Source organism: Prionailurus viverrinus, chromosome E3 (assembly GCF_022837055.1).
Source record: "Prionailurus viverrinus isolate Anna chromosome E3, UM_Priviv_1.0, whole genome shotgun sequence".
Taxonomy (NCBI): domain Eukaryota; kingdom Metazoa; phylum Chordata; class Mammalia; order Carnivora; family Felidae; genus Prionailurus; species Prionailurus viverrinus.
The window spans coordinates 29,608,424-29,625,331 of NC_062576.1; the positions used below are offsets into that span (position 1 = coordinate 29,608,424).

The 16,908-nt window shown below is 56.5% G+C and overlaps 2 protein-coding genes across 9 annotated transcripts in view; one reads left to right on the forward strand and one right to left on the reverse strand.

Moving 5' to 3' along the window:
- Positions 1-2,471, forward strand: part of PDXDC1 (pyridoxal dependent decarboxylase domain containing 1) — a 107,554-nt gene extending 105,083 nt beyond the window's left edge. For all 7 annotated transcript variants that reach the window (XM_047838700.1, XM_047838701.1, XM_047838703.1 and 4 more), the window contains 2 exons: positions 176-280; positions 755-2,471. In XM_047838700.1, the coding sequence (XP_047694656.1) occupies positions 176-280; positions 755-1,014 (365 nt within the window). In that variant the 3' untranslated portion in view covers positions 1,015-2,471. The remainder of the gene's footprint in view (positions 1-175; positions 281-754) is intronic.
- A 564-nt stretch (positions 2,472-3,035) lies between these two features.
- NTAN1 (N-terminal asparagine amidase) lies at positions 3,036-16,503 on the reverse strand. Of its 2 annotated transcripts, none has more exons than XM_047838712.1 (10): positions 16,334-16,503; positions 9,872-9,974; positions 9,730-9,795; positions 9,348-9,456; positions 7,645-7,718; positions 6,252-6,305; positions 5,699-5,752; positions 4,751-4,848; positions 3,778-3,891; positions 3,036-3,377 (listed from the first exon to the last, which is right to left on the reverse strand). In XM_047838712.1, exons 1-10 carry the CDS (start codon positions 16,412-16,414, stop codon positions 3,198-3,200), a joined length of 933 nt encoding a protein of 310 aa, XP_047694668.1. In that variant the 5' UTR covers positions 16,415-16,503; the 3' UTR covers positions 3,036-3,197. The 2 variants fall into 2 exon arrangements, with proteins under 2 accessions (XP_047694668.1, XP_047694669.1); XM_047838713.1 differs by lacking the exon at positions 3,036-3,377 and adding an exon at positions 3,384-3,534.
- Positions 16,504-16,908: the final 405 nt, after the last annotated feature.

A 16,908-nucleotide genomic window follows, 5' to 3' on the forward strand; every position in this document is an offset into this window, starting at 1 on the left:
AGGTTGGCTTTCTCCGCTTCGCGGTGCGCTTCCGACGGCCGGGGGCTCTGCCCTGCCCGCCTGCGAGGCCCAACGGCCAGAGCGACTTTCTCGGGGAACGAGGCTGCGGGGGTTCGGCTCTCAGGGTGGCCGGAGCCGGGGGCCTCTGCACACCGCTCTCTCCCCTTCCTCGCAGGCTCCCTGGAGTCCACGGAACACACGTACGTCTACAAGGCGCAAGGCGCGGGGGTCACGCCGCCGCAGACGCCCTCGGGCAGTCGCGCCAAGCAGAGACTTCCAGGTACAGCGCGTCTTCTGAGTTGATTAAGGCTGAAGAGAACCGTTGGTTCTCTTGGGAACACAGACCCTTGCGTCTTGGGAGGCTTGTCCTGTTGGGTGTTACCTGTGTTCCTGCGTTTTCTTGGTGCTTTGACCCCATGTCCTGTTCCTCCTCACTGAGGACCAGCCGTCCCTGTAACCATTTCAGTAGCCTGGGGCTTCAGCCTGGGAGAACTTTCTCCGTGGCAGCCCAAGGGGGAAGTTCGGGTCTTGAGAACTGGCATCGTGTTTAACCTGGTGTTTACTCGCCTGAACTTCTCCTGACCGTGACCTTGGGAGCCGTGTCAGTGTCCTGTCGGTTCTCATTTCTCACCTCATCACTTTGGAGCCTCAGAGCTGGGGGGCGCAGGGGTGTCTCCGGAAGCAGTTGCGATTAAATAAAGCAACCACTTGTTGGACGGAGGGCTTTCAGCACTGTCTGTGCATCTTTCTCTAGGCCAGAAGCCTTTTAAGAGGTCTCTGAGAGGTTCCGATGCTCTGAGCGAGACCAGCTCAGTCAGTCACGTTGAAGACTTAGAAAAGCTGGAACATCTGTCCGGGGCGCCGGAGCCAGATGGCCTGGAGCCTAGCGGCCCCGAGCCGCACCCCGGGGCCCCCCCTCCGCAGGAGGCCGAGCGGACAGGGGCCTTCCAGAACGGGGCCCAGCGCCCGGAAGATGACCGTCCACAGGTAGAAGAACCGGAGAGCTTAAGATAAAATCCAGTGTTTGCTTTGAGACTGTACCGGGTATTGTTTCAGGGAAGATGAAGCTGTACTGAAAATGTGAGCCGTGCCACAGCTAACGCAAGAGAAATGACTGTTGTTTGTCCTTCGCTGGGATTTTTGCACAAATCTGTGCCTGAAAGCCAGGCTTTTTAGACGGGCAGTTGGTCTCATTGGATGGGTCTGTAGCATGACAGCTGGGGTTCCTGCCCACGTCCTTGTAGGTGGCACCATTTCTCCCCCACGTTCCCATAAACACTCGTTGTTCACGAAGAACACTTAGAATTCCAAGTGCCCGCCACTTGAAATGCTTGCGCTTATGTTTCTAAAACCTAAGCGTAAGCCGTGACGAGGTTACATACAACTTTTCGTTAAGTCAGCTCTAGAACCCTCCGGGTCCTCTGTTGTGCTGCTGCACCGGAGAGGCAGCGCGGTCTCCGCCATCTGTTGGGGTCAGCGTTCAGTGTGGGCAGGCCGCGGGGTACGGCGGGCTCGGGTTCGGCGCGATGCCGACCTGAGCCCGAGCCGCTCCCGCCGCTGCTTCCGAGGTGTAGAGAGGAGGGTGCGCTCTGGCTGGGGCAGGGCCGTGGGCAAGCGACTTCCCTCTGCCCCGAGTCCATTCCTCCCTTTATATACTATTTGTAGACAAATTAAAGGATTATCTGTTAAGAGTAACTGTAAAACTCTTGGCCATATATATGTATATTTTTAAATACTGGTAAAGCTTTTAAATTGGCACACAGATACACACTGTGCTCGTTTCTACGTTTAATATCTGAAAAGCCGACAGACGCGAGTCTTGACCTGATACTAACTCTGCTGTGGAGCACCCAGTTACGTTTCAACCCTAAAATAAGTATACCTTTGACCTGTTTTACATGGGAGTGTGTGTGGCTTCTCCCCACGAGCAGCTCACCCCTTTGGGCCCAACTCAGAGACAACCAGGGCCCTCGGTCTGGTGAAGCCAGACCACTGCTGAGATACTGGAAGCGAGTGCTTAATTACTGCCTCTTTGTACTTTTCCAGAAGTCCTGCACCTCTTCGTTTTCATAGGTAAAGGTCCCTGAGCCTTTAGTTCAGCAAAGTCAAGCTTTGGGACGCCTCAAGACGGTGGGGGTTCACACTGGGCTGGGGACTGTCGTGTTGGAAGCCTTAGGTACACCACATTAAGCCTATAATTAGACACCGATTTGATGTGATTTCTGACTTTTGGCACTTGTCAAAATGCAACTTTTTTCGGTGCAGATGATTAAAAGTCTTCCCTGTTTATTTGGTGCAATGAAGTATAGCAGATAAAATGGGGAAAGGGGACATTATCACCTTTAACAAGATTAATTTTTCAATGTTTTTATATATATTTGGAATTGCTAAATTGGTTTTGCTGAAACAGAATTTCACCCTTAAGATACTATTTGAATGTTGGTTTCAATAAAGGTTCTTGAAATTGTTAACCTGTGGGTTCAGTTCCTGAATGGTCATCAGGCAGAGCGATTCCCCCCAGGATAGCAACTTCAGAGAAATAAAGGCCTCAGAAAGTCTGACCTGCAGACATGACGGTGTGGCCGTTTTAATGACCTCACACCTAGAGCAGACTTCGCAATGGCTTCGTGTAACTCGCACGTTGAGTTGAGTCTCAGATCGTTTTCTGTTGCAGAACAGTCTGATGAGATTCTGGTTTTCCTTCTGGGCTTTTCATCTCCTTCACCACTTCCACCTGGAAGTGGAGTAGCAGTTGGAATTCATGCTACTGAAATATTTGGGGGCCAGAAAACCCCTCTGTGAGATGGATACGTTCTCACGGAATCCTGCTGCATTTGAAATACCGTTTTTCTAACAAGCTTATGTATAATGTTCCCTTGATTCCCTAACTTAGCAGGAAGAGAACCACTTACCCCAAGTCTGAGACAGCGGCTTGCAGGATCACGCGGCAGGCGGCTCCTCCTGGGCCCACGGTGCCGAAAGGCAAGGCCGGGCATCCCCTTCGGCAAAGCAGAAAGCACACCTCGACAAATGCCTTCGCGAAAATAAGATTTTATTTTTAAAGTCATTTGAAGGACAGTAAGGAAGGAGACCTAAGATTCAGCGGATGCGGATTCTGGTTCGTATTCTTTCCAGGCCCCACGGTCCCCATGGTGGTGTCTCTCAGGCCAAAAGTTGCTCTTTGGTGGTGCCCGTGTTTAGCTTCCTGGAGAAGGGATCTTTTCCCATAAACCATCTTCATTTTTTTTGTAGAGGAGAGCCTTGTTTCCGGGAAACAGTGCGTTGGTTGGAGATGGGTGTTTTTTTAAGAACATCAAGGTAGATCTAATATGTTCGACAAAGTGGGGTGGCTCAGCCAGAGGTGAAGTGGAGAGGTTCTGGAAAAACAAGATTCTGGGTCTGAGAGAGGAATAAGCTGGCTCTGTTACCCTCTTGACAAAGCTGTCGAAGTGTCTCCGGGTTCTTAAACAGTCGGGATGGTCTCAGGTCACCACGTACACAGAAGTCGTAAAGTTACGGAAGACGGGAAGTGTACTGCGTTAACGAGGAAAAAGCAGTCGGCTGTGTACTCCTTCGACCCATGCAAATGCCCGGCCAGGACCTTACTTATTCTCGGCTGATCTAGAGGTTAAATGGGGTCTGCCGAAGGCATCCTAAAAGTAAATCCCACCCACCGAAGGAAAGGCTGCTGTGCTCTCGCCTAAACCCGTCTTCTTCTTCTAGATGAAGAAACCAGGGTGCGGAGATTTAAGACCGCCCCAGCCTGTAAGTTCTCACCTCTAGTATTTGCTTATCATCTTGCTGCAGCCAGAAATCCACATGTGGAAATGGCATCCAGGAGTATGGTCCTATACGAAGTTGTTCTGTCTTTGCGTCATAAATACTAATCATCTGAAAAAGAACATTTCGAGGACATTTCAAGGAACGTTCTCTGCTTCTCGAACCCCACCGTTAGTGCAAGCTCCAGCGCAGTCCCACATTAACGTGGGGGGATGAGCTGCTTTAAACGGTCTAATAACCAAAGCCGCTACTTATGGAGTCCTTCCAGTGTGTCTGCTATTGTACTTTGGGAGTAACGTACGTGCTTTTGTTTAGTCCTGACAAAAGTCCTCTGGGAAGACGGCATTTTTCCTACTTTGGTCGGAAACCTGATGCTCAGAACTGACAGGCACTTTGCCCACAGTGACATTGCCGGTAAGCATGAGAGCTGGGACAGAAACCCAGGTGTGTGTGGCTCAAGTCCACGGTCCCCAATGCCACATAAAACACCTCCTCATTACTTATGCCCCAGCAACTAATCACCTTGCAACTTAAAAGCCCGCAGTGCCGGCTGCCCCATCAGGAGCAAGGAAAGTGCTTATTTGCCAGTCAATTCCCTGAATCCCCCGATTTGTCAATGGTAGTTTTCAGCTTAACCAGCAACCCTGGCTTTTGGTTCCTGAGACTAAAGCAAGTTCTGAATATTAGCTAAGTCAAGGCTATTACCCTGCTCGAGAAACAGCAAAGGCATCTGACAAACGTTAAAGGTTTGGCAAAACATCACCGTGAACGCACACACTCCAACGAAAATGTCAACGTTCCATCAGTGAGAAATCTGAATGCACCTTCTCTCTTCACACCTCTGCCTTCAAAGTGGAGAAGTGGGGTCTAGCTTGCAAGAAACAAACGTTTTGTTCCTGACGCCTATAAAACGTGAGGCTCTGGAGCAGGACGCCCCTTTTTTCCCCTTAGCACAGAGGGTCTCACTCACTGGGCCTCCTGTCAGAGCTCGGGCGGCACGCAGCTCCTCCTCCGGGCCTCGGTCTGGGAAGGAGGCTCTGTAAATCTCTGCAGTTTTAATGTTGACCGCTGTGGGGACAAAGAGGTCCTCCGCATGGACTAAAGGCACAAGTGGAAAGTTGGCACAGCCGCACCACGTCTACGGCCACGGGTGCCCGAACGTGGCCGGTCGCCCCAAGAAGGGGAAGAGGGGTATGGCTGGACCGCTGTCGCTGAGCAGCTGCGGCTTCCCCTTTGTGCAGATGGAAAGTGCCACCTTACGGCCAAGCCCGTGTCCGCTGGGGCCCCGGCCCGACCAAGGGGCGACCTCCTCCCCCGGGAAGCACCAGCTCTTCAGGCCGGCGCAGGGCGACCCTCCCTGGCCAGCGCCGTGGCCGCGCCGGGGGCAGAAGCGGGGCCTGGGGTGCTGTCCGGGTCTGGTGGTGGTGGGGGCATGTTCCCGCCACGCACCTCTGCCAGGCTACAGGCAGTAGTACGGTGACCCCCTGTGCGCCCCGCTCGGCCATCGCACATCGGGTGGAAGTTTCACCGGCTCTCCCCTCCGGGGATCCGGGGCTGCGGCGGGAGAGCGCTCTGGCCTTTCCTTGGCCTGCTCTGGCCTTTGGCTTGCTCTCTCCTTAGCAGGACCCTTATTCCCCGCCGGACCCCACCAGGCTCCCCGCTGTGTGAGGGGACCGACCCCCTGCCTGCCCCAGCCCCGGAGACTGGCTGGAGAAGGGCGAGCAGACGGCCCCGCTTCCCGGCAGCCACCTCGTCCGTCCCCGGTGGCCGTAGAGAGCGGACATCTCTGTTGTGTGGGCAGCGGTCAGAGAAGGCAAGCTGCTTGCCCGGGGCCCCCGGTGGGGCACAGGGAGCCAGGGTCAAGATGGCCCTGGGAGCGCAGCCCGGCCTCCGGGCCTCCAAGAAATGCACTACTTACCGATGCCATAGATGATTGGAAAGTGCTTTTCATTTTCTTCCCGGTCATTTAGTTCTAACAAAACGAAGAAAAATGCTTTTTAAGGAGTGATTTTTAAGAAAAACTGAACAGTTGCTTTCATTTTCTATAACTGAGGCCAACAGGGAGCCCACACTGCAACGGGAGGAAAAAGGACATGCAAGGGACCGTGTTCCTGTTTCCCTGCCAGGTCCCACCGGAGCCGTCAGGTTTCCACCAAAACGAGTGCCGCGTCCCGAGTCAGCGCCTCCCGGCTCCCTACACGCTCAGCCACCAGCCGCGCGTGGTGGTGGGTGGCTCCTTCCCAGGAGCAGAGGAAGCGTCTGAAAATCCCGAGGAAGGAAAGAGGGGCCGCGCTGAAGGGGGTGGGGGTCGGGATGTCATTGGAGGCCGAGCGGGATTTGGGGTTGGGGGGCGGGCCGGCCACTGGCTGCAGAGGGCGGAGGGGGCTCTCCTGTGGCTGAGGGGCTCATGCACGAGGTCTTGCTTTAAGGGTGAGGGCGCCGGCTGTTGGGGGAAGGACGGCAGAACTTACCGGTCACACACAACGTCACTAAGTGAATGTCATCTTCTTGTCTGTCAAATTCACCTACAATGAAAAGTTTCAAAGTGGACGTCAGAGATGTCAAGTCGAGATGGGGCCGGGCCCTCTCCGTCCAGCCACAACCCGGCCCGTGCTCGGAAGCCAGATTCCTGTGAACTGACGCCAGGGAACCTGGGTGACGGGCACATCCCTAGCCTCGAGCCCAAAGGAAACTGTGACCAAAGCTATCCCTTCGTCTCTTCCTTCTCAGGGGTTTGTGGGGACAGCGGACTCCGAAAATGTTTACCCCTTACTTAAATAACTTTTTTTTCTTTCTACCAGCCATTCTAAAAACTTGATCACTGTAAAAAAAAAAAAACCGTGGAAAACACAGGCAAGTGTAAGTACACGGGTCTTTCACAGTACAAGGACATGGGCTTCTGATGCCCACAACCCCAGCAGTTAACAGTCCGTGTTTCAACGTTTAGTTATTTTTGGGACAGAGAGAGACAGAGCATGAACGGGGGAGGGGCAGAGAGAGAGGGAGACACAGAATCGGAAACAGGCTCCAGGCTCTGAGCCATCAGCCCAGAGCCTGACGCGGGGCTCGAACTCCCGGACCGCGAGATCGTGACCTGGCTGAAGTCGGACGCTTAACCGACTGCGCCACCCAGGCGCCCCAACAGTCCGTGTTTCTTTCCTACCGTCCGTGTACTGCCGAGCCCGCGCCTCTTAGACAACTACGTCCTGACTCTGCGGCCACGTGTGCTTTCCCGTGCGATTCACCTCTTCCCAAGTACTTTTTAATGGCTACGTAACAATTTCTTTGCTGACGGACATCAGACTGTTTGCTAACGTAAAGGATGTTCCGCCCGCATTTGGGCATGAATCTCCGTGCACACTGCAGATTATTTTCTTAGAACAGATTCCCAGAAGGGGAATTACCAGGGCAAAGGAGAGGAACCTTGTTAAGACTTAGGCCACGGGGCCAAATTGCTTTGCCGACAGGTTACAGCAACGTATGTTCCAGTGCTGGGTGCGTAGGCCCGCCTCGCTGCGGTTAACACAGAACGAGGTCTTTTTTTGAATCCTCGCTAATTTAACGGGAAAAGGTGGCATCGTTGGCGTTTTACCTTCCTGCAGGTTAAAACGGACATCACTGCCCAGAGGGCTGCTCACCGCTAGCGTTTACCGTCTTGGACCGTGTCGACTACTGTTTCCAGGAAAATCTCGTCCCCCTCCCATTGGCCCCTGAATCGTAGCTCGGTCCCTCTGTCCGAGTCCAAGCCGAGCCAGTCAGGCTGCTCCCAGCAGCTGCCCCGAGAGGCTGTGCACTAAGTAACGTTTTGATCCAAACAAAAGCAGGTGCAAGTTTTCATCAAAGTTGGGGAAACCGTGAACTTACTAAGAAGTTGATGAGTAAGTTTTTGTGACAACTGCCTGTCATCACTGAAGCCTCCCACGAGGTGCACTTCCAGCCTGGCAAAGAGACGGGACGGTGGTCAGAGGCCAGCACTCCAGCCGCGGGGCGCCCTGGCTTTGCTGGGGACCTCGGTTCTCCGCCTCCACGAAGCCGCGCTCCGCAGCGGCGCTTCCTCCCGGGGCCTCTTCCGTGCCTCGCGGCGGGGAGGACGCGTCTGGGCGGCACTGGGAGAAACGGGGGAGGCTGCCAGGGCCGCGCGAGCCGCTGGGGACGCGGCCGGGGGCGCGGATGGCAGACGGGAGCTGCGCCTACACACGAGCGGCCCCAATGCAGAGTTTAAGACGCTCCCCTCGGTTAGAATAGGGCTGTGGCGCACTTCGAGAAACCTCTTCGGCATCTCAGCCTAAGGGGAACCGGGGTGCAGGGCCGCTAAGGGGGGCTGGCGGACCGCTCACCTCACTCTTGTCCAGCAAACCCGGAGCCAGGGACTGTCGCCTCCCAATTTCAAGATGGGAACCAGGTCGGTTTCTACAGGCCATGCTTACCCCCTCACACCAGCTTTTCCAGGTTTGGGGAACCCTGCTACTCCCCCGGGGTGGCCCTTCTGGGGACTGTCACTGCACACACTAGCACAGCACAGCTCTCAAACTCCTGTGCTTGAGCCTGTATTCTGCCCCCCACCGCTTGTCTGCGAGCCCCCTCGTCCACAGCCTGGGACAACCCAAGGGAGGAACCCGAACCGGCCAGAACTGGCATGAGGACAAGCATCACGTGGCCCCACACAAACACGAATGGGCCAGACGAATGTTACCACGGCTTTGCTCGACACAGGGCCACGGGTTTGCCTTCCCAGTCTTGGGAAGGCACAACCACGTGCGTTCCATGGACAGACCAAAGATCCCTCCTGCCACGTCTCAGCACCGCACTAGGGGGCCCAGCGCAAAATGACACTGCTGGCCCGGCCTATGTGACACTAGTGACACCGGGAAGAAGGGCTTTATTATTATTTTTGTTAAATCCCTAGGATTCTGAGAACATGTAGATGACCAGACTAGTCCGTTCTGTGGCCACCCCAGACTTTCTCCCCAGCGAGGGGCAGGAGGGGGCACAGGTGTGTGTGGGGGGCCCCTCTCCCCCAGCCGTGGGACCAGGTCCCCTGTGTTCCAGGGTGACAGCTGTTGGGAGGGGGCGGCCACCTGACGGGCCACCGTGGGAAAATGCACCCTCACCTGCACCCCCCTCCCCCCGCCACGGTGGGTTCCTGCCGGCCTCCTTGCTTCAGGGCACTTCGGGGGCAGGTGTCTGGCTACTGGCTACGGCTATGGCCCTGACACCTGTAATAAGCTCCCCCTGGGAGAAAACACCCGACAAGCAGCTGCCGGAACGAACGAATGAAGAGAAGGCATCTGGGATTCGCTGACGCGTGAGCGAGCATCCCACGATACGGGAGCAGAAACACAAGCTGAGGTTCCAAGTCAAAGCTTCATCCGCAGGCCAGCCTGCACCCGCCACCCGGTCTGCTCGCTCCACGGCCACCGGCGAGGGACCGACGCTGTGCCGGCTCGGCTCCAAACGAACGAGCCGGTCGCCGTGGCGGTGACCTTCCATGCGGTGGCCACGGCCGTCCCCTCTACGTGACAGAGCGCGGGGCCCGGCACCACGGGACACAGGAAAAGGGCGCTCACCTTCCACATGGAGCGTGGTCGGAGAAGGATTTGATGGAGCTCATGATCAGGGGGACCTCTGCTTTGGTGTCACTTCCGTCACAGTGGGTCAGGCAGGTGGCCCCGTTACCTGAGGCAAAAGGGGGAACGACTCACTTTACTCCGGGTGAGGGCTCCGTGGTCGAGCCAGATCTACTCCCATCCCTTCAGACGCCTCCTCTGTCAATGCCCTGGAAGGAGACCCAGAAGGATCTGTGCTGCCCCGCCCACCCTTCTGACCCGGGTACCAGGGAGATGCCATGCAGATTGGGGGGGGGGGGGAGGGCAGGGTCCGGCTGCGGGCAGGACACCAGGAATGTCACGGGCAGAGACGCAACGCTGCCCTTCCTCTCGCTCGCCGTACCTGTGTGCCTCAGGACCACAATGTGACAGGTGGTGGCATCATCAGAACCCAGGATGGAGATGGAGCCTGGTTGGAAAAGAGAGAAAATGAAACATCCAGTAGCCCCGGGAGGTGATGCCCGATTCACGGCTTCCTAACCTACCATCCTGCGGGGAGGCCGCTGCAAGCTCTCTTTGCTGAACATACAGAAGGCCCTGGGGTCCCACTTGCTGAACAGACTGACCTCTGAGAAGTCTGGCTCTTTCCTGTTCGATTAAAACAAGATAAAAGAGGGACGGAAATTAGTGATGACTGGGTACCTAGAGGGGTGGCGAGGCCTGACGTGCGCCTGGGCGGGAGACACAGGCTCTGTGGGGTGCCACCAGGCTGAAAGGCCAAGGGAACGGGGCTGCGGCCACTACGGCCACTATGGGTGGGGGGAGGCGGAGCAAAGGAGACGGTGAGCTCCCGGGCTTCGTTCCGCCTGCGCCTGAGGGACCAGAGTGCAGGCCTTTCTCCTCAAGCGCAAGAGACCCTCCAGGGCTCTGCACCTGGGAAGGGAAGCCAACCGGCGGCCCGAGGGCCCGGCCGGCTCCGAAAACATGGCGCTTGTGCAAGAGAGGCAGACACCGTCCCTGCCCCTGAGCTGGTCGTCCCCACGCTGGGAATCTGGACCTCTGGACCGGGGAACCTCCCTCCCCCACCAACGCACACACCCGGGTGGCTCGGAACGACAGAGGTGAGTTATGCCGAAGAGACTCACGCTACTGCACAGTCAGGAAAAATGAAGACTAGGAAAGATGGTTTTGAAATGCAAACTGACAAAAAGTGTAAAAAAAAAAAAATCTTTAAAAGTTATAAATAAGGGCGCCCAGGGGCGCCTGGGTGGCGCAGTCAGTTAAGCGTCCGACTTCAGCCAGGTCACGATCTCGCGGTCCGTGAGTTCGAGCCCCGCTTCAGGCTCTGGGCTGAGGGCTCAGAGCCTGGAGCCTGCTTCCGATTCTGTGTCTCCCTCTCTCTCTGCCCCTCCCCCATTCATGCTCTGTCTCTCTCTGTCCCAAATATAAATAAACGTTGAAAAAAAAAATTAAAAAAAAAATAAATAAATAAGGGCGCCTGGGTGGCTGAGTCAGGTAAGCGTCCAACTTTGACTCAGGCCGTGATCTCGTGGTCCGTGAGTTCAAGCCCCACGTCGGAGGCTCTGTGCTGACAGCTCGGAACCTGGAGCCTGCTTTGGATTTGGTGTCTCCCTCTCTGCCCCTCCCCCGCTCACGTTCTGTCTCAAAAATGAATAAATGTCACAAAAATTTAAAAGTTATAACTCTGCAGTGATGATCACAAGGCTCAAGTGTTGCCACGTGGGAGGAAGTGGAGATTCACCCGCATGGCCACAGCCACGGTCAGACAGGACAGACTGAGTGCGTTAGCATTTGCTCTCTCGCCTTGTCCCGATTCCGTAAATGTGCTATGATGGAGCCGTGACCGAGGCAGACAACCAGAAAGGGCCCGTCCTAAATCAGCAAATCCATGAAAAGGCTGTGTTGGAATCAGGTGTCCAAACCTTCTCTCACTTCGTATTGGCAGAAATTCTTACGCAGGAAGCCCTGAGTCGTGGGTGCAAGCGTTGACTCGCCGCGCTGTGGCCCTGCAACTAACAGGTCACTGTATGTCAGCTGTACTGTGATTCGAATTTTTTTTAAAAAGTCTTCCACACTGGGGCGCCGGGGTGGCTCAGTCGGTTAAGCGGCCGACTTCGGCTCAGGTCATGATCTCACGGTTTATGGGCTCGAGCCCTGCATCGGGTTCTGTGCTGATGGCTCGGAGCCTGGAGCCTGCTTCGGATTCTGTGTCTCCCTCGCTCTCTGCCCTGCCCCCGCTGGTGCTCTCTCTCAAAACTAAAATGTTAAAAAATACAAAAATGCCAGATCAATACAAGAAATTACATCACACGGGGTACGTAGACGGGTCACTACTTCCTCCTGACTTGCAACAAGTCGACTCAAAGAACAGACTGCGACCCAAATGCGCAAACCCAGAGGAGGTAGGTGGGGTCCGGCCAGGACCCCGGCTTCACGGTCTCACACGGGCCGCTCACCACGGCTGAGCATGGTGTGCCCAGTGAGGCTGGCACTTGCTTAATCAATAATAAGATACAAGATATATTAAAAAAAAAAAAAAAAAAAGATCGCTTGATTCGTTACCCAGAGTTTTCTTCTCTTAATAAACTCTCGTTAACTGGAAGCAAGGCAGCCATTAGCACGACGGCGGCTCCTCCACAGAACAAACGAGAAGGAGTAAGTGGGAGTAAGTGAGCTGCCGTGTCAGTCGGCCAGGCTCGGCCGCAGCGGTCAGGGAGGAACTGGCCGTGACTCACGGTTCTGCAACTCGGTAAACACCTCGCCTCCCGGGTGCTCTGCATGTCACACGCTCGTCACCTCACCTTGATTCGAAATTAGACGCAGGACAGCGCGCACTTTCCTTTCCGTTAGCCCCGGGACACTTACCTTGGCCTCTGTGCTTTTGGGGGCGGGGGCTGGGGGGGGGGGGTCGGGCCAATGGGGGCCACAGACGTCCACGCTGGGGCCACCACCCCAAAGGCAAAGCCATGTGTGCGCGTGAACGGCCACTTGCGTGCCCGAGAGCAAACATCCCAACGGCCCAGCTCCCCCCGCCCTCGCCCTCCCCACCCTCTTCCCCCCCTTCACCCTCCCCCCCCCCCAGTGTCCCAGACAGGAGCATAAATTATCAGCAGAGATGATGCCGCAAAGCGAAAAGAACATGTTGTTTTGGTTTTCCGCTTTTAAGGAATGAAAAAAGTTCAGCCAACTTCTCCTCTGTGGAAAAACACAGAGAGCTACTCCGTCAGCTCCCATCCCTCCCCGAAATACCGGCCAGCTTTCTGGGCCTCTGATACTCTCCGGACACTAACATTCATGAAAAAAGCCTCCTGTCCAGTAGTCCCTCCCTTCCCAGCTCCTGCACCACGGCGCTGCCCTCCTAGGCCGGGGCTCAGCGAACTTTCCTCCGAAAAGGGCCGGAGAGGAACTATTTTGGGCTCTGCTGGGGTGCGGTCTCCTGTTGCAACCACTAGGCTCTGCTGTGTAGCCTGAAAGCAGCAGGGACAACACGTAAACAAACGGATGTCGCCGTGTCCCCAAAAGACTTGATTTATGGGCGCCACGGAAATCTGAATTAACTTCACTGAATTTCACATGTCACAAAGTAATACTATTTTTTCTTAACGGTTTTCTTTAATTATTGAGAGAGAGAGAGAGAGAGAGAGTAGGAGGGAGGGGCAGAGACAGAGAGAAGGAGAGAGAATCCCAAGCAGGCCCCACACTCAGTGCGGAGCCCGGCTCGGGGCTCGAACTCCCCAACCTTGAGATCATGACCTGACCTGACCTGAAAGCAAGAGTCAGACACTTAACCGACTGAGCCGCCCAGGTGCCCTGAAATAGTGTTGTTTTGATTTTTGTAGCCCCACCACTTAAACCTGTAAAAACCATTCTTGGCCGACGGGCTGTCCACACGTGACCTCTGGCGTGGGGCTGGGGCCTGAGGACCCCTAATTCCCCAGGCACTTAGAACAAACGATCACGTGCCCCTTCCCCCTGCTGCTCTGTTCCGTCCGCTCTTCACATTCTCCTCCTCCGGGAAAAGGGGATCGTGCCGTCTGCTCCTCAGGTCGTGTGAGGATTAACGGACGGCAGGTCTGTCGTGGGTGGCTGTCGCCAGGCCCGCCCGGGTCCCGACCCCGGGGTCCCCCGTGTCCATGCTGCCCTCCCCGGTGGCTGCCAGCATCACTGCTTCAACACACGGCTCTGTCACGGCCCCTTTCCTGCTCAGAAATCCTTGGAGTCCAGCGATGTCACTCGCAGGAATAATTACAGGGGTTTACAAAGATTCAGCTCCGTGACTGTTTCTAACACAGCAGATTTATAAATATCCTCCGTGCTTAGAAGCGGGAACTAAGTTGCGGTGCATTCGTATCGCGGAATTCTACGGAACCACACTTAAGCCAACGCTGCTGGCCGGCCGAGCATCCGGTGACCGGCTGAGAGCAAAGGCTCTCGGACAGCACGGCCCAGAGGAACTTTGTGCGGTGACGGCAGCCGTCTATTTCTGCCCCGCCTCGTACAGTAGCCACGAGCCCCACGTGGCTGTGGGGCACTTGGAAGGTGGCTGGTAGGACTGAGGAAGCGATTTTTACATTTTCTTTCACCGTCATTACATGAAAATCGCCTCACGTGGCCGGGGCCACCGCACTGAGCACTGCAGCGTTCTAGACTCAAAGGCACCCTGCCAGGGTCCCGATGGGGACTTCGCCTCTTTGGGGACGTGGGACCTTGGGCAACCCGCTTCCACCTCTCTGCGCCTCACAGTCCTCATCTGTAAAATGGGGGCGGGAACGGCGCCTGCTCCCGGGGGCTGGGCAAGTCCCACCGCGTCACGGCCGTGACTATTCTGTGCTGGGCGTGGCTAGGGACAGGCTAGTAACCGCTGGTCCTGCACGTGACCGGCTGCGTGGCGTGAAAAAGACACATCGCAGAACGGAAGAGGTAGTATGCTCTCGTGTCTAGAAGGTGTCATTCCCACACAAAGAAAAACCTCTGGAAGGGTGTTTGCCAAAATATGAGTAACGGTAACGCTCACAGATGATTTTTTTTTCTTCTTTGTGACACTTCTGTTTTCTTTTCTCTTACAGAGGGGACACGCGACTTGTAGAAAACAAGCCATGAAACTTTTCATCTCCCCCTCTTCCTTGAAAGATCCACCAAAACCCCTCTAATCCGGGTGCGACCCACCTCCCTGGGTTTACCTTCCACGTCCCCTCACCCTCTCTGCGCCAAGGAATCTGGCCAGTCCACCTGCCCTCGGGGCGCTTCCTCCCTGCGCTCGGTGGCAGTCTTCCTTGCTCACCTAGAATGTTCTCTCCTTCCTCCCCACTCGAATCTCTCCCATGCGTCCATCCTTCTTCCCTAAGACTGCTAAGTGACCCGTCCCCCAGGTTCCTGTGATGCAAATCGGCCCCCAGGACACGGCCTTTCCTTTCAAGAGGGCAGGCCACCCTGGCCTGTCACATCCCTTCCCCCCCCCACCCCACCCCCACACGGAGTGTGCTGCCTTGGACACTGATCTTTCTATCACAGAAACTTCCCGAGAGACATAAAGATAGCGTCACCTTAACTCCTTAGGCAGCTGAAAGTTTCTCCCCTTGGTGAGTCCTACTGGGACTTCATTCCTTCACAATGTGCCGGCAATGTGGCCCAAGGAAAGTGCTTACCACAGGGCCTAGTGTCGGCTAAGTGCCCAGGAGGTGCTGGCTAAGGTGCCTCCTGTTTTCCCGAAATGGAAGCTGCGAATCACAGCGTGGTCCCCTTTTCCCCGGTAACTCCTCAGCCTTCAGGTCATTTTCAGGGGTCACTGTGCTCATTCGTTTATATAACAAGTAAATTACAAAGTGCAAATTCATTGCCAGCGGCTGCCCCAGGCTCTGAGGACACACACAGTGACACATACTTCGTCTGCCTTCAGGAAGCTTACATTCTGGGGGACAGATCAAGGGACAATAAAAAAGAAAAAAAAAAAAAAACACAACCAACACCTATGCAGACAAAGTGATTACAAACCGCGCAAGGGTCCCAGAGGAAACCTCAAAAATACCTTCTCCGAGCCTACAGACTGTCAAGTTCCTCTGCTTCCCAGTTCAGAGGGGAAAGGGGCATTCTTCCTTTAGGGCACTTAACAGTTTGCGTATTCGAGCCATTTGTGATTAGAAACCATACCCTCTAGGCTGTAAAGCAGTCCGCCCCGATTGTAGGAAAGAGGTCAACACGGCGCCCAACATACAGTGGAGGCTCAGCATGTCCCTCCAATCAATGAACTGACTGATTTCCCCCTAACTAGATCCGGGACAAGGGGAAGGTTTGGACTCAAGAACCCCTTTCCAAACTGTCTCTGCGCAAGCACGGATTAGGGGTTCGGAGACCTATTTGAGGACAAAAGCAGGAAGACAAAACCCAAACCCTTCCATCAGGGCGTGGTCCTGAACACGGCTCAGCTGGGGAGAAGCAGGGCCCTTTCTTACGGCTAAAAATACTACCCGGAGGCCCGTGCGGAGGGGAGCCCGAGGGAGCGGCCGGGTGCCCCTGCCAGAAGCCCGCTGGGGGAAGCCGCTCCCCGCGGTGTGTGGGCCCCCGTGAGAGCCCCCGCGCAGGGGCCCTTGCCCCGGTTGGCCTCAACGGGCAAGCCCGGCTCGGAGCGGGAACCCGCCTGCCCAGGGTCGAGAGTCCCCGGGCACCCTCCAGCCGCGGTGCTGTGCGACCTCGGGCAAACCGCCTAACCTCTCTGGGCCGCCGGCCCCTCCTCCGGCAAAGAGAGGCCTCGGCACGTGCCCTCGGAGGCCCAAGGAAGGTGAAAGCCCCACAGATGCCTCGAGCGAAGGCATAAGATCGCTGCCGGCGGCCGGGGCTCCCGACGTGCCGAGAGCGGCTCGGCTGCGCCAAGTTTAAACCCTGCCTCGGGAAGAGCGGCTGGAGACGGCGGGGTGAGGAGAGTCGGGCGCGTCCGGCAGGTCCCCTCGGGCCCTCCTCGGAGCCCCCCCCCCACCCCGGGCCCTGCTCACCTCCAGAAGCGGGTGGGCGCGCACGAGGTCCCCCGCGGACTGCGGCAGCCGCACTCGCCGCCCCTCGACTAGCAGCGGCATCGCGGAGGCGGCCGCCCCGGCAGGCCCAGGGAGGCGGCGGCCTCCCCAGCCCCGGGCCGCCCGCGGCCCCCGCCCCCGGGCCGCCCCGCCGTGCCGCGCCCCGCCCCCCGCCCCCCCCCCCAGCGGGCGCCGCCGGGAAGTGAAGTCCCACGGGGGCGGCGCAGGTCCGCGCGGTTCAGGAAATCGGGGGTGGGCCGCAAGGCCCTATGGGAGATGTAGTCCAAACGCGGGAGACCGGCCCTCGGCCCGCCCCCCTCCGCAGGGGGCGCTGGGAAATGTAGTCCCGAAAGCGTGGGCGTCAAAGCCGGGGTAGCAGCTGGGCTCTGGAAGAGAGCCTTCGCCGGGTGCCCCCTGCTCAGTCTTAGTTCACATATCAGCCAACCGTCCTGGCCCAAGAACGGGCTCTGGGGTCTGACTGCCTCCATTCAAGATCACGGCTCTACTACTCCTCATTGTGACCTTGAGCACGTTAATCCGAGCTGGGGAACCTGCTG